This window comes from Muntiacus reevesi, chromosome 7 (genome assembly GCF_963930625.1).
Source record: "Muntiacus reevesi chromosome 7, mMunRee1.1, whole genome shotgun sequence".
Classification (NCBI taxonomy): domain Eukaryota; kingdom Metazoa; phylum Chordata; class Mammalia; order Artiodactyla; family Cervidae; genus Muntiacus; species Muntiacus reevesi.
In genome coordinates, this window is record NC_089255.1 from 21,648,862 (window position 1) to 21,665,866 (window position 17,005).

Genomic DNA, 17,005 nt, shown 5'->3' on the forward strand with positions numbered 1-17,005 from the left:
TTGGAAGGACTGAAGCTGAAGCTCCAATATTTTGGTCATCTGATGCAAAGAGCCGACTCATTAGAAAAGATTCTGATGCTGGGAAAGATTGAAGGCAGGAGGAGAAGGGAGCGACAGAGGACATGATGGTCTGATGGCATTACCGAATCAATGGACATGAGTTTGAGCAAACTCCAAGAGATGGTGAAGGACAGGGAAGCCTGGTGTGCTGCAGTTTATGGGGCTGCAAAGAGTCAGACATGACCGAGCAATAAACAACACCACCACCCACCCTAATCTACATAGGCACACTATTTTGCATACAACCTAAGAGTTTTCCCAGAAAACCCTGAAGTTCATCTATGGACCTTCTTCTTTAGACTATGAACTCCTGGAGGGCAAGGATTGGGCTTGTGCGCTGATGTGTGTCCTGTGCCTACCCAAAGTGCCTGAGATAAAGGAAGTGCTGATAAATATTTGTTGAGAGCTACAAGGCAGAAGCAAACCTGTATTTGCTTGACAGAAGCCAGACCAGGGTGTGCAAATGCCAGTGGAATCAGTGCCATGAGGGGCTTTGATAGTGACAGCCCTGTCACTGTTCTGGACCTGATGGTGTGTGAGCTCTTCACCCTTCCGACCCTCTGGTCCTGACCTAGTGTGCTGACCTGAGACATGTAGGTCAATGGTGGTGTGAGGAAGAGATGAGAAGTGACATTGTGAGGATTCTCACACTGCTACCTGGTTTTTGCAATGGCATGATATCAACTTATGCTTCTCTAAAGTCATCATTCAACTGCATTTACTGAACTTGATAAATGCTGAGGACTGAATGACCATAACAGCTGGTCTGGGTCACTTAAAAGTCCTCTGCCACTGCTAGAGAGGCAACAAGAGGGACCACTATTATCACTGCCATTTTTAGAAACTTCTATATCACTGACACCCTGTGAACCATGCTGAACACAGTCATGCTGCTCATAGTTGGCTCAGGGATAAGTTCTATAAGTTCAGGATGGGATGGGACTCCATAGTAAAGAGAACTGAGTCCCAAATATCAGAAGCTTAATTGAAAAGGGTCTATCAATTTGGAAGTCCACAAATTCAGATTCTCCCAAAGTCCTGCCAGAATGACAGATACACAGTGAACTGAAGGTTTGGTGCTGAGCACAACCCACCATTCACACACTGTCTTGCCTGGTGGTGAGCTCCCTGTGAGGGAGTCCAGAGTCCTTCCCTGAGAGTGATCCTCAGTTTGGGGCCACTTGTGTGCATCAGATCTGTTTTTATGTCCTTGAATCAAAATGAGTCCCTTTGAACCCCTGGGAAAACCCTTATTTTATATGCAACTTTGTATATGCAAAGAGATATGAGGGGGCACTTCTTACCTCTATTTCCTACAGAATTCAAGGCACTAATTAACATAATGGATGCTCTGGGGTGTGAGTTCAGAATGTGTATCAATAGGTAGATAGAAGCTATTTGCTTTTTCCAGATGCACTGAAACCCCAACTCTAGCCCAGCTGAAATATGCTGCTGGTCTAGTTTAATAATAGCTCTTCCCTGGTGGCTCAGACGGTAAAGCGTCTGCCTACAGTGCGGGAGACCCTGGTTCAATCCCTGGGTTGGGAAGATCTCCTGGAGAAGGAAATGGCAACCCACTCCAGTATTCTTGCCTGGAAAATCCCATGGATGGAGGAGCCTGGTGGGCTACAGTCCATGGGGTCTCAAAGAGTTGGACATGACTGAGCGACTTCACTTTCTTTCTAGTTTAATAATAGACATTTTGCCATATTTTATTTTTTTAAGAATTTTTATGTAGACCATTTAAAATGTATTTAACTTGTTACAGTATTGTTTCTGTTTTACTTAATTTATTTTCTTGGCCATGAGCCATGTGGGATCTTAGCTCCTCAACCAGGGTTCAAACCTGAACCCCCTAATTTGGAAGGCAAAGTCTTAACCACTGGACCACCAGGGAAGTCCCATGCCTTATTGGTAAAAATTGCCTAATGGCTTTTTCTTCATTCTTGTTCTTCATTACCTTTCCATATATTTGGCACTGTTGACGCTCCTGTCATCTTGAATTTCTCCTCCCCTGCTTGCTAAACCTGCACGATTCTGCTTCTGTTGGTTTGCTTTTTATTCTCCAGGGGCTTTCACTGAGCCTCATGCTGTTTTTTTCTCTACATAAACTTCTCCACAGTGTACAGTTTTGTATCTACCTGTTGCTCACTCACTTACTAACTCACTCACTTACTCCTGTTCACTCATTACTCAGCCTCTCTCATGTCCCTTATGTGGTACTCGGCTTAGAGAACACCAAGATGAATAAAATCCAGTTTCTGCTTTCAGAGAGTCACAGAACCAATAAGTGGTAGCCTGACTCAGTATCTGGCTCTTGCACACATTCCAGTGCTCTTTGCCCTCTGTGTAAAGACTCTAAGTTACACATGCACACTCAACTTTAATCTCACGTCTTCCATGACTCCTTTGCCTGCACCTCTATCCTTCACTGATTTTCTTCTCCATCAAACTGTTCTGGTCAGGAGAACTGGGTTTTATACCTTCCTCAATTTAGCTTTATTGACTACGCCAAAGCCTTCGACTGTGTGGATCACAATAAACTGTGGAAAATTCTGAAGGCGATGGGAATACCAGACCACCTGACCTGCCTCTTGAGAAACCTGTATGCAACAGTTAGAAGCAACAGTTAGAACTGGACATGGAACAACAGACTGGTTCCAAATAGGAAAGTAGTATGTCAAGGCTGGATATTGTCACCCTGCTTATTTAACTTAATATGCAGAGTACATCATGAGAAACGCTGGGCTGGAGGAAGCCCAAGCTGGAATCAAGATTGCCAGGAGAAATATCAGTAACCTCAGATATGCAGATGACACCACCCTTATGGCAGAAAGTGAAGAGGAACTAAAAGGCCTCTTGATGAAAGTGAAAGAGGAGACTAATTTAAAGTCGGCTTAAAGCTCAATATTCAGAAAACTAAGATCATGGCATCTGGTCCCATCATCTCATGGGAAATAGATGGGGAGACAGTGGAAATAGTGTCAGACTTTATTTTTCTGGGCTCCAAAATCACTGCAGATGGTGACTGCAGCCATGAAATTAAAAGACGCTTACTCCTTGGAAGGAAAGTTATGACCAACCTAGATAGCATATTAAAAAGCAGAGACATTACTTTGCCAACAAAGATTCGTCTGGTCAAGGCTATGGTTTTTCCAGTGGTCATGTATGGATGTGAGAGTTGGACTGTGAAGAAAGCTAAGCGCCGAAAAGTTGATGCTTTTGAACTATGGTGTTGGAGAAGACTCTTGAGAGTCCCTTGGACTGCAAGGAGATCCAACCAGTCCATCCTAAAGGAGATCAGTCCTAGGTGTTCATTGGAAGGACTGATGTTGAAGCTGAAGCTCCAATACTTTGGCCACCTCATGCGAAGAGTTGACTTGTTGGATAAGACCCTGATGCTGGGAGGGATTGCGGGCAGGAGGAGAAGGGGACGACAGAGGATGAGATGGCTGGATGGCATCACCGACTCAATGGGCATGAGCTTGAGTAAACTCTGGGAGTTTGTGATGGACAGGGAGGCCTGGCGTGCTGCAATTCATTGGGTCGCAAAGAGTAGGACACGACTGAGCAACTGAACTGAGCTGAACTGAATTTAGTTAGGTTGGGGAACTCATCTGACCTGTATTGGACTCAATATATTCATCTGTGAGATGAGAAGGTCATAGCACCTGGATTCTTCCATCTCCAAAATGCCATGATTGCTTACAATTGGAGGGAGGTGATGGCTAATACAGAACAGCAGTTGTATAGTGAAGCTAATGCATTTTTGGGAAGAATTTAGCATCCTCATGGGGGTTGCTAGTACATCATAAAATTGCTTGCTGGTCTGGGAAATATTTATCTTTTACACTTATTATAATTAGCCAGTTGCCAGAACTAGTAACATGTTCAGATAAAGGGAAGGCAGGCATGGGAGGAGTTGACATTAAAGCTGGATAAGATGGTAGCCTTGAACTTTCTGGAAGGCTATGTAGGGACTGTCCTCATATAGGGACTGTTCTGAGATCATTGGCTTTTATAGTAAGTTTGTGCCTTAATCCATAAGGCACAATCCTTATGTGTTATTCATGTTAAGTAAATTTCTGTAGAGTAACAGTTCTGCTTTGGATCTTGAAAAATAACTTCTTGATTAGAAAAATAATCTTGTTTTTTTAGTCATTGATATTTTGAATTTAAAAAACAGGTCCATTCAAGCTAGTTGACTAAAGGGCCATGTGTACATATGTGAAAGGATGAAATATTATACGGCAATGAAAGCAAGTCACGTGCAGCACACTTGAGCCTTACAAATACAAGGTTAAGCAGAAGATGCCAGACATAGAGCAATACCTACTACATGGATCCATTTATATGAATTTCAGAAACAGGCAAAACTAACCCATGATGTTAGGAACCAGGATAAAGGTTACCTTTAGAATGTAGGGAAGGAGCTAGAGAGAGTCTTCTGGGGTGTTAGTATTGTTCTATCTCTTGACTTAGGTGGTGGTTACAGACATGTGTTCAGTTCATAACAATTCATGGAGTTTGTGATTTGTGTGCTTGTCTGTGTATGTGTTATATTTAAGTTTTAAATGTTAAAAATGCTTGAGCTCTACACTGTAGATTCCTAATTCCAAGTGCAAGAAAAGTATGTTTAGGTAGGGAGAACACAGCTTAGGTGAGAGCAGGGGGCCACAAGAGCTGAGCTCTTAGGTGTGTGAAGACATTCCAGTTGGGCTAGCAGTGGGCAGATTGAAGAAAGTGGTTAGATTGAAGTAAAAGACGTGTCCCAGAGTGTGTAAGGTGGGAGCTGAGGCTGGGAGCTAATTCTGGGAAAGACCACGGGTGGGACTTTGAGTCCCTAGCTGAGCAGCTAGGTTTCTTCTTTTGGATGGTGGAAGATCATGGAAGATTTGACCTATTGATAGCAGAACTTTAGGATGTTGGAAAGGAGGGGAGTCCAGAGCACAGAGTGGTAGGGGTGGACACAGTTGTCACGATGGGACTGGAGAAGGGCAGATGAGGACTCTGAACTCTGAGACTCTCTTAGAAGTGTCTGGTGGTGTGGACCTTGGCTAGTGTTCCAGCTCCAGTTCTTGTTAGTGTAGACATGTTTGGGTTTACATCCTTTCCTAAGTGGGCTTCAGGGGCATCAGATTCAGGCTCGGTGTTTAGGGATAGCTTGGTAAATTGTGCCCCTGAGGACTCCCCCATGATTGGATCCTTCTCGGAAAGTGTGTGCTCTCGCCCGAGCCAAGCCTGCCTGCCCCACCCCAGTGACAGAAACCATGGGACCCATATGTGAGACCCTTCCATTGTATCCCCGCTCTAAGCCTTGATTGTGCAAGTCTGTTTGCAGCAGTAGAAGCCTCCATGTGACAGTACCAGAGCCTGGGGCTTCCCTGTGGGCAGGACATGCTGGAGACTGGCCAGCGTGCCTCACTGAGGCTAATGTGAGTATTGCTGAGCCCCCGCTGTAGAATGCAGACAGTGGAGGACAGTTCATTCCACGAACCCCGGGCAAGAAGGGTTCAGCAAAATTCTCATGTAGAGAACCATCTTCCATTGTCTTCACTCTTTGTAGACAACCAGATATGCTGTCCAAGGAGAAAATGGTAGATTAAGGCAGAACTGTGATCTGATGAGATGTATTCCAGGGCCAGAAGTGACAGTGTTTCAAGGTGGAATGGTTAATATCTCATAAAAATGCTTGCTCTTTGGAAGAAAAGCTATGACAAACCTAGACAGCATACTAAAAACCAGAGACATTACTTTCCCAACAAAAGTCTAAATAGTCAAAACTATGGTTTTTCCAGTAGTCATGTATGGATGTGAGAGTTGGACCATAAAGAAGGTTGAGCGCTGAAGAACTGATGCTTTTGAACTCTGGTGTTGGAGAAGACTCTTGAGAGTCCCTTGGACAGCAAAGAGATCAAACCAGTCAATCCTAAAGGAAATCAGCCCTGGATATTCATTGGGAGGACTGAAGCTGAAACTCCAATACTTTGGCCACCTGATGTGAAGAGCCGACTCACTGGAAGAGACCCTGAGACTGGGAAAGATTGAGGACAAGAGAAGAAGAGGGAGGCAGAGGATGAGATGGTTAGATAGCATCACTGACTCAGTGGACATGAGGGACAGGGAGCAGTTCATGGAGTTGCCAAGAGTTGGACATGACTTAGCAACTGGAACAACAATAGCAAAAAAGACAAGGAAAACAGGAATTGTCCTTTGCCAATATTGCAGGGTAGCAGAGCTTCTTGAAAGAACAGCAACATTTGATTATGGTATGTTTATGATTTCCTAAGGCACTTCATGTGAATTATCTTTTTTTCCATTATGAGCTTCTCAACCAGGCTGTGAAAAAGATAGGGAAAAAAACCCTGCTTATCATATGAGGATTTATGTGCAGATATCTGGAAAGGTGAGGTGATTTACCCAGTCTCAAAGGTGGTAAGGAGTAGAATTTGAAACCAGGTCTTTTGACTCCAGGTCCAGATTTTTCTCAGTACACTAGCTATATTTCCCCTGACAGGATTCAGCTGTCCTGCAGTAATCCTAGGAGACGTTTAGCCCTTGGGACACTTGGCCTAGCAGTCTCCGAAAACAAGTGATAGGAAAGTGGTACGTGTTGGGTTGAGGGGACAGAGGAGAAGAAAATGAGAGAAGCAGAATGATAATTGTTGCCCATCAGGTGAGTGCAGTGTTCCTTTTCTTAAGAAGCAAGTAGGACTGGGCTATAGGCATTGAGAGGACTGGAGAGGGAGCAGAGAAGATGGCAGCATGAGAGGGGGCCAACCACCATCCAGCAGCTTGCTGGTGAGGCCACCCCCTGACTCCTTAGCCGGGTCAAATGCATAGACAGCATGGGAGGAGCCAGTTGGTCAATGGATGGCCCAGCTGGACTGACGGCTCCTTACTGGAATGGATGGGCCCAGTACTGGAATGGGTGCCACTCTCTGTAACTGCATAAAGAATATAAAAATCCAACAGACTAAACCTTCCAGCTGTCTACACCATGTGCATGCTCATTAGAGACGACTTTATAGCCAGGGCAGAAGTCCAGATGAGTAGAAAATGAAAGTGTTAGTCGCTCAGTGGTGTCAGACTCTGTGACCCCATAGACTATAACCCACCAGGCTCCTCTGTCCATAGGATTTCCCAGGCAAGAGTACTGGAGTGGGTTGCCATTTCCTTCTCCAGGGGATCTTCCTGACCCAGGGATCAAACCCAGGTCTCCTGCATTACAGGCGGATTCTTGACCATTTGAGCCACCAGGGAGGGGTTCATTTCACCTCTTCGGTGCTACTGGTCTGATGTGAAGCTCACTGTGGCTTTCGATCAAGGTAATTACTATAGAAGGTTCTCAGTTCAGTTCAGTCGCTCAGTCATGTCTGACGCCTTGTGATCCCGTGAATCGCAGCACATCAGGCCTCCCTGTCCATCACCAACTCCTGGAGTTTACTCAAACTCATGTCCGTTGAGTCGGTGATGCCATCCAGCCATCTCATCCTCTGTCGTCCCCTTCTCCTCCTGCCCCCAAATCCCTCCCAGCATCAGGGTCTTTTCCAATGATGAGGTGGCTGCAAAACCTGGATGAGCAGATCTGAGCTTAGAGGTAGCATGATTAGCTGAATGCAGAGCAACCATCTGGCTTTTCCGGGTTGCCTAAAGTGCAGAAGATCCTATTACAATCTGATGCATGTATTTTTGCCTTCATTAAACTTTTTTTTTTCTAATTTGGCCATGCCATGTGGCACGTGGGCTCTGAGCTCCCTGAAAAGGGTTCCAGGACTAGAGACTGAACCCAAGTCCCCTGTATTGCAGAGTGGATTCCTAACCACCAGACCACTTCCCTTTCCACTGAAGGGGAGTCCCCTTCAATAACATTTTTTAAAAATTAAAAATAAAGAATTTATATGGATTCACCATCTCTTCAACATTTGTTTTTATCATATTTCTATTTTTTTCAATATGTGTGCGTGTTAGTCACTCAGTTGTGTCCAACTCTTTGTGACCCCCTGGACTATATATAGCCCACCAGGCTCCTCTGCTCAGGGGATTCTCCAGGCAAGGATTCTGCAGTGGGTTGCCATTTCCTTCTCCAGGGGATCTTCCTGACCCAGGGATTGAACCCGGGTCTCCTGCATTGCAGGCAGACTCTTTACCGATAATAGGGGGTATAAGAATAGTATCTTGTTACTGTCTTAATTTGAACATCCCTAATTGGAGAAGGCAATGGCACCCCACTCCAGTACTCTTGCCTGGAAAATCCCATGGACGGAGGAGACTGGTAGGCTGCAGTCCATCAGGTCGCTACGAGTCGGACATGACTGAGCAACTTCACTTTCACTTTTCACTTTCACATATTGGAGAAGGAAATGGCAACCCACTCCAGTGTTCTTGCCTTGAGAATCTCAGGGATGGGGGAGCCTGTTGGGCTGCCGTCTATGGGGTTGCATAGAGTCGGACACGACTGAAGTGACTTAGCAGCAATTACTAATGAGATCAAGCATCTTTTGGTACATTATTCTGTATTTCCTCCTTCTTAAATGTAATTCAGGTCAAATGTGGTCTACTTTTTATTAGATGGCTTATCTATCTTTTATGGCTTTGTAAAAATCAATATATTGATTCTATACTATGCGTACTAAACATTTGTGCATTGTCTCTGTCACAAATATGTTCTCCTTGTTTGTGATTTGCCTTTAACTTTACATTGGGGTCATTTAATAAACAGAAAATCTTAATTTAATTTAACATATATACACACATATATATTTTTGGCCACATGCTGTGCGATTTGTGGTATCTTAGTTCCTCAGGAGTGAGAGCTCAGACCGTTAGGAAATTCCCAGAAAACTCTTAATTGTAATGTAGCTTAATTTATCAAAGTTTTCTTTTTTGTTTAGAAATTTTCTGTTCTTTAGTAAACTCTTCTGTATACTGGGGTCCAAAACAATATTCTTCTCTTTTCTTCTGAAAGTCTTGTGTGGGGTTGTTTCTTGGCTCTTTATTTTGCTCTGCTGGCCATTTTGTGTATATTCATGTCATGACTACCTTGCCTTAATCATTCTTCTTTTATGTCTTTTTTTTTTTTTTTTTTTTTTTTTTTTCTTTTATGTCTTGTTATCTGCCTAGGCAAGTCCTCCCTGCCATCTTCTTCTTTAGAATGTCTCAACTATTCTAGAATCTTTGCTGATTTACATTTTACTCCCAAAATGGGATCATAACATTATTACTGGTTGATAACTTGCTTAAAAAAAAAACCTTAATAAATATTGTGAATATTTTGGAATTACATAATGCTGTAAGATATAATTTTATTAACTACATGACATATTATAATTTAGATATACTATAATTTACTCATTTCATCCCCCATTCTTGATATTTAAGTTGTTGCCAAATTTTCTTGTTATAAGCAGTTTTATGGTGAATATTCATGTGGTAAAATATTCATACCTATTTTCTCAAGATGGAAGTAGGATGTCTAAGGATTTGTTCAATTTTAAGTTTTTTTGATAGAAATTACTACGTTATTTTTTAGGAAGTTCATATTAACTGTGTGATAGTGAGGTCGCAGGGCAGGTACCCTTACGAAAAGGGAACATTATCATTCCCAAAAACAAAAAGCAAAAAGAACCCTCACATTTTCCAGCTCCACGGGCAAATAATTTAAAACCAGGTTAAATTTGGTTTACAAATCTAATCTGGATTAGCACATTCTGTGTATTTTTCTAGTGAACAGCCCTGGGATTTCGTACCATGAACATGTACCTAAATATCGTCTCCCTTTATCCCATTAGAGGTACTGAGCTGGGCGGATGGCCCATGGAGAACAGAGTGCCCTGGTGATGGAGTTTATCTTGCTGGGATTTCCTCTCAGCACGCAGGTGGAGCTGCTGTTCCTGGTGCTCCTGCTGCCCACGTTCCTGCTGACGCTCCTGGGAAACCTGCTCATCATCTCCGTGGTGCTGTCCTTCACTCACCCCCACGCCTTCGTGTACTTCTTCCTGTGCAACCTCTCCATCCTGGACATCCTCTTCACCTCTGTCATTTCCCCAAAGCACTGGCCAACTTAGTATCTGGTGATAAAACCATCTCCTTTGCTGGCCGTATCACCCAGTGCTATTTCTACTTCTTCCTGGGCACAGCAGAGTTTCTCCTGCTGACATTCATGTCCTATAACTGCTATGCCACCATCTGCTACTCCCTGTGGTATAGCACCATTATGAGGCCCCCTGTCTGCATCAGGACAGTTGTGTTCTCTTGGGTGGGAGGCTTCGTATCTGTGCTCTTTCCAACCATTCTCATCTCCCAGCTGCCCTTCTGTGACTCCAACATCATTAACCACTTCTGTGACAGTGGACTTTGCTGGGCCCAGCCTGTGCAGACACCACCGCCATCGAGCTGATGGATTTTATGCTTTCATCTACGGTCATCCTCTGCTGCATAGTCCTCGTGGCCTTTTCCTGTATGTACATCATCCTGACGATAGTGAGCATCCCTTCTGCAAGTGGAAGAAAGAAGGCCTTCAAACCTGTGCTTCCCACTTGACCATAGTTGTGATTTCCAGCAGTATCATGGTGTTTATCTACGTGACTCCATCCCGGAAAGAATATCTGGAGGTCAACAAGGTCCCCTCAGTCCTGAGCAGTGACTCCACTCCTCAACCCCTTCATATATACCCTGAGGAATGATACAGTGTTGAAGGTCCTCAGGGATGTGTGACTGGGTTCGAGCAGGTTTGGAAAAGAGGATGAGGACAACGCTGAGTAGAGGAGTGTCCTCTGTCAGTGACCACAGAGGAGGGGGATAGTTCCTCTTCCTCTTCACTACCAGGTACCCATTGTGCAGACTCCCAGTATTAAAAGAGAGGAAATTTTTTAGAAAAGAAAAAGAAAGGGGCTTCCCAGGTGATCCAGTGGGGTTAAGACTCTGTGCTTCCAATGCGAGGGGAGTATGTATGATATCTGGTTGGGGAAGATCCCATGTTCCATGTGTCATGGCCAAAAAGCAAAAATTAAATAAATAAATAAAAATAAAAGACAGGACTTGCCTTAGCAAAAGAGTGGGCTAGCTGAGGGATCCTGAGTGGTCTATAGCAGAAAGAAGTTGAGCTGGAGACAGGGACTTGGACTCTGGCCTTGGTTCTAACTCTAACTCTGTGGCCACAATAGGTCATCGTGTCACCTGCCACTCTGGCCCTCAGTAATCTCCTCTGAAGTGCATCAGGGCTTGACTTGATCTCTAAGTTCTGTCCACACTGAATATTCCAAGAATTGCAGAAGGGTCTACAGCCTGTGTGTGTCCTGTTTGAAGTCCCAACATATTTGACCCCCTTTCCTTGTGGATCCTGAATACAACTCTTCTGTCAACTTGACACAAAGTCTTTCCTAGCTGTTTCTCCATGGATGCCCTTTCCTTCTGTTTTCTCTAGGAATCTTTCTAGGAATAATCTTCATTAGCAGGCCACTGTTACATCCCGTGCCCCACTGTCTTCCCTCAGTGGACATTTGTAGTGACTGTGGTGGATATATGTAGTCCATGTTATTTAATAACACTGCTTTCTGTACTAGAACACATTCATAACACCCAACATGCTCGCATTCTTACGTAAGACATGCCTTGTTCCCTCAGCTTCCAAGGACTGACCCATGGATGGATAATTTGGCTTAAGGCACAATGACCTGTGTGGCTTGGCTGGGACAGATAAATTGTACAAACAAATGTCTCTTTTTTGAGAGTTTGGACTAAGATAGGTAGTGATTTTACCAGACAATGGTGATGTTCCCTCTGGAAGCTCAGATAGACTTGGTGCCTGGAGTGGCCATTTGGGGCAGGTACAAGCTGATGAGTAATTACTTTGGGGGGGGGGGCAGGGGTTCCTCCATCTCTTCTTTTTTTTTTTCTTTTTTTTTGTGATTGAAGTGTAGTTGATTTACAATTTGTGTTAGTTTCAGGTGTACACCAAAGTGATTCAGTTATACATATTCAGTTATGTATATTCATATATGTGTATATATGAATATATATTCTTTTTCAGACACTTTCCATTATAAGTTATTGCAACAAGCTGATGAGTAATTAGAGTAGCCCAGTCTGCCCATCGCAGGGAATAATAGAGAAAATAGAGAAGAGATGGATGAGAGTCAACTCAGTTGCAGAGTGAAGAGCCCTCCTCTCTAATGACTTCCCAGGTCAAGACGTTGACAGTTTTATTTCCTATTCCTGGATTTGATGATGTTGCCAGTACCCATATATCAAACCTCTCTTTATTGAGCACTTTTGAGAAGGTCATTATTTCTCATGATTAAAAAACAGTTTGACTAAAGCTCTCTCTCTGCACCAAGTATAGCCCTTCCCCCTTTCTGAGGAACTAGAAAGATGCCTATTTCTAAGTGAATTTTTTGAATTCTTGGTGCCCAAACACTGCCTGAGATATTTGAGTGGTCTATGGCTCAGGTCAGTGCAAGCCAGATTTTTTTCAATGTCACCAGAAACACCAGGGTTTACATTCCTGTCCTCCTTGACCTCTAGCACTGCAGTATGCATCTTGCCTGTATTAACACCTATGCTTTTCATGGAACACGCTCCTAAGGCAACTCTGTAGAGTGCTGGAAACAAAGGCCACTCAAATGAGGATAGGGGCTATGGATTTCCCTGGTGGTCCAGTGGTTAAGACTCTGTGCTTTTGATGCAGGGGGCCCAGGTTCAATCACTGGTCAGGGAACTAGAACACAAGTGGTAACAAATGGTGTGGTCAAGACCTCTTACATTTGTCACAGGTAATATCCTAATTTCATCTGGTAATTGCATAGCCATTTGTTAGCTAATTAGCTTTATCCAGAGGAAAAATAAACTTCTCATATCTTTATGATGAAAGGTAGTTTGAGAATGAGGCATCCTCCAAGCTAGGTTCCTATTCTCCCACGGAGACTGGGAGAAAGGGTGCCATCTTCCTTGATTCTACTTCAAAGAGATGGTTCCAAGGTCCTGAAGAAAGACTTGCTGGGTCACAAAGCTGACCAGAGGCTGATTTAAAATTTAAAACTAGAGATTTATGTACATTTAAGATTTATATATGTAAACATACTTTAATATTTATGTACATTTCAAAGAACAGACAGAACTCACAAGTTTTCTAAAGTATATGTCTCAGAAAAGGGAAAGAGACAGATCTTCTCTTATTTTCAACAGGGAGAATTTAGCCTTGTAGATGAAAAATTAATCGGCCAATCTAATAAACAAATGGAAAATTTTATTTGAGCTGACTTTGAGGATTATAACCCAGGAGGAGCATCTCAGAAAGCTCTGAGAACTGTTGAACCAGTAAGAAGTCAAGACAAAGTTATATGAGTTTCTTGAGACAGAGGGTTGTATATCAAATGACATATTATTGACAGTTTATGTAATCCAGATCTAAACTTCATTATGGGCTTCCCTGGTGGCTCAGATGGCAAAGAATCTGCCTGCAATGCGGGAGACCCGGGTTCAATCCCTGGGTTGGGAAGATCCCCTGGAGAAAGGAATGGCAACCCGCTCCAGTATTCTTGCCTGGGAAATCCCATGGACAGAGGAGTCTGGCAAGCTACAGTCCATTGGGTTGCAGAGTATCTGATATGACTGAGCGACTAACACATACACACACTCTTCATCATGGTAGATCAAGTTACACCTTATAAAATCAAAAAGAAATGTTATCTTTTGGGAGTATGGCCTCCCAAAAGATCCCAAAGTGGGATCTTCCCTGATCAGGGATAGAACCCATGTCCTCTGCATTGGGAACCCAGTCTTAACCACTGGACAACCAGGGAAGTCCAGAAATGCTAACTTTAAGGAGTTGTCCTGCTGATTCTAAGCGAATGTTGCTTTTTATGTCTGAGCAGGTATTCCTGCCAACTGGGGAGGTTTGGTTGATGCATAATTCAGATACACAATGCACAATGGGGAAGAGAGGAGGCTAGAGGGCAGAGAAGAAATTTTTCTGTTAAATTTTTCTTGTCTTGCAATAAAATATGAATTTTACCTCACAGCCTCTTACTTTACTTCTGTTTGACCTTATATAGCCCTCTGGGAGTCCATTCCTGCAATGCTTTTTGTTTCTCTAAGCTTTGTCGACTATTAGGTAAATGCCTGTGCTGGGCTAGGTAGGAATCAAAGTGAGCACACCTGATTCCTGTCTGATAGTGACAGATAAATATAAATCAAAATGAGGATCACCTTTGACTGGAGAGCCTTTTTGTTTCTGATTTTTAATTTTTAACTATAAAAATACACATTCATTGTAAAATTTCAGCCAGTACTGAAAATAAACCATAAAATAAACCATGAGAATTTTATCAGCCAATTCTACTCTCCAGCAGCAAACATTATTAATTAAGCAATTTGTGCTTTTGAGACCATGCACCTCAGATGGGTCTTGAACCAACATCTTTTAACTGAGATCATACGCTTGGTCTTAGGACTTAATAAAGCTTAGGTTCTTGATGTCTTGTCACAGGAAGAATTTAGTTAGAGACAGTGATAGGTAAGGAGTGGACTTAGGAGAAGCATATTCCACAGACAGAGTATGGACTGTCAGAAGGTGAGGCCCTAAAATATGGTTGGGTAATTTCATAGGCTAATAAGTGGGAGATTTCCAGGAATTAGGCCACTGCCCATTTTTGGCCTTTCATGATTGGCTTCAGAATTGTCATGACACTGGTGGGTGTGTCATTTAGCTTGCTAATGAATTATAATGAATGTATAATCAGTCTCAAGGTCCACTGGAAGTTGAATCTTCTGCCGTCTTGAGCTGCGTTGTTTCTAACCAGTTTTTTGAGGGTTTTTTGTCTTTCAAACTTTTATTTAAGGGCACTGATCCATGATGGATTTTAGATCTTGCTGAATGCAGCCACGTCCATAGACTGTACATACTCGTCAAAAGCGGTGATCTGCTCCTCCAGCATGTCTGTTCCAACTTTGTCATCCTCAACTACACATTGTATTTGAAGTTTTTTAATGCCATACCCAACCAAAACTAGTTTAGAAGAGCCTCAGACCAAGCCGTCTGCTTGAATGCTTCTGACACATTCCTCCAGTTTTGCCATATCAGTCTCATCATCCCAAGGTTTCATGTCTAATAAGATGGAAGACTTGGAGACAAGTGCTGGTTTTTTGGCTTTCTTTGACTCATACTGGGAAAGGTGTTCTTCTCTTAGCCTCTTGGCTTCTTCACTTTCCTCCTCCTCATCAGATCCAAAGAGATCACTGTCATCATCATCTTTACTATCTGTAGCTCCTCTTTCTGTGGTGTCTTCCGCATTAGCAGGGCCATACTTGCCCAAAGCTTTCTTCACTCCTGGCAGGCTGGCCTTTTCCTTCTCATAAGATTTGATGTGATTATGCCAACGCAGGGCATGACACAAGTTGGCAGGTGGTAGGCCAGAGATGGCTTCAAATACTGCCACATCTGCTTGTGATGGCACATACCCCTCAATGTAACTCTTGTCCGCCAAGTAGTCGTTGAGCACCTGGAGGCCAGCAGGGCTTTTCAAGTCTCCAAAACCCATGGCGATGGCTAATCTAGAACTGGGAGGCAGCGGAGGAAAAGAGGCGAGCAACCAGTCAGCGCCAAGCGCTAAGAGGAAAAAAGGCGGTTCTAACCCATTTTTGTCACGTCCTACTGCTAAGTCTTTCTTTTAAAGGTTGTTCCCTGCCCCTTCCCTCCTGTTTCACTTGTAGAACATGCACATATTTATTTATACAAACTTTTATTTTACAAAAATGGGATGGCATTATATGAATTGTCTGCAAATTGATATTCTAAAGTATCTTTCCATGTCAATACCAACAAAACTACATAATTTACTTTTAGATGTCACATTTATAAACAATGGACACTGTGATTTCTAGTATACTGTTAATGGTGCTAAAATTTATTAGCATAAATTCCTACTCTTAGTTGTTGTTTAGTCGCTAAGTTGTGTCCAGCTCCCTTGTGACCCCATGGACTGTAGCCTGTCAGGCTTCTCTGTCCATGGGATTTCCCAGGCAAGAACACCAGAGTCACTTGCCATTTCTTCTCCAGGGGATCCTCCTAACCCCGCGATGGAAACTGCATCTCTGGCATTGCAGGCAGGATTTTTTACTGCTGAGCCACTAGGGAAGCCCTGATTATCTTGTGATAGAATACAAAAGTTTCTTCCCTATTACAGGGTGACTGCATTTTTATATTCTATATTTATTGATATAGAAAGAATACATGTATACATACATATGTGTTTAAAAATATTTAATGTGGTTATTTCTAGGTAGTGTAATTATGGATGATTTTTTAAATATTTTAATTAATTAATGTATTTATTTATTTTTGGCTGCACCGGGTCTTTGCAGCTGCTCTTGAGCTTTCTCTAGTGGACAGTGGGGGCTACTCTCTAGTTGAGGTTCATGGGCTTCTCATTGTGGTAGCTTCTCTTGTTGTGGTGCTCAGCCTTTATGTGCACGGGCTTCAGTAGTTGCCACTCACAGGCTTAGTTGCTACAAGGCTTGTGGAATCTTCCTGGACCACGGATCGAATGGATGCCCCCTGTATTGGCAAGTAGAATCCTATCCACTGGATCACCAGGGAAGTCCTGAATGATTTTTTAAAAGTCCTGTTCTCCTTATTTCATTAAAATGAAAATGTTTTGTTCACACAAAAAAGGAAAAATTTCCCAGAACTGAACTTCTGCTCAGGTCGGAGTCCAGTGGAACCATCGCATCTATCTAGGAATGCAAGGAATGAGCCCTAACATTGCATTAGTTTTTTTGGCAGCCTGATCCTTTACCACTTCAAACTGACCTTTCAGTTCACTAAAACCTTCATATTGATTTAACATTTTCACATGAACTGTGTCCTTGCTTTACTTATTTGGTTCATTTTTCAGTGTAAGAGACTTGTCATTTGTCCCTGCTCATAGTTTGATCACATCAGAAA

At 43.0% G+C, this 17,005-nt stretch overlaps 1 protein-coding gene, 1 non-coding gene and 1 pseudogene across 2 annotated transcripts; 2 read left to right on the forward strand and 1 right to left on the reverse strand.

Annotated features, from left to right (window-relative positions):
- The first annotated feature begins 9,869 nt into the window (after positions 1-9,869).
- OR6J1 (olfactory receptor family 6 subfamily J member 1) lies at positions 9,870-10,864 on the forward strand. The gene is given in 6 exon segments (XM_065941987.1): positions 9,870-10,110; positions 10,113-10,412; positions 10,415-10,579; positions 10,582-10,699; positions 10,701-10,773; positions 10,775-10,864. Coding segments are annotated over 6 exon segments (987 nt in total).
- Positions 10,865-12,705: 1,841 nt separating this feature from the next.
- Positions 12,706-12,778, forward strand: TRNAK-UUU (transfer RNA lysine (anticodon UUU)). Its single transcript has one exon. It is a non-coding gene; the product is annotated as a tRNA-Lys (tRNA).
- A 1,140-nt stretch (positions 12,779-13,918) lies between these two features.
- LOC136171814 (elongation factor 1-beta pseudogene) lies at positions 13,919-15,656 on the reverse strand (annotated as a pseudogene).
- Positions 15,657-17,005: the final 1,349 nt, after the last annotated feature.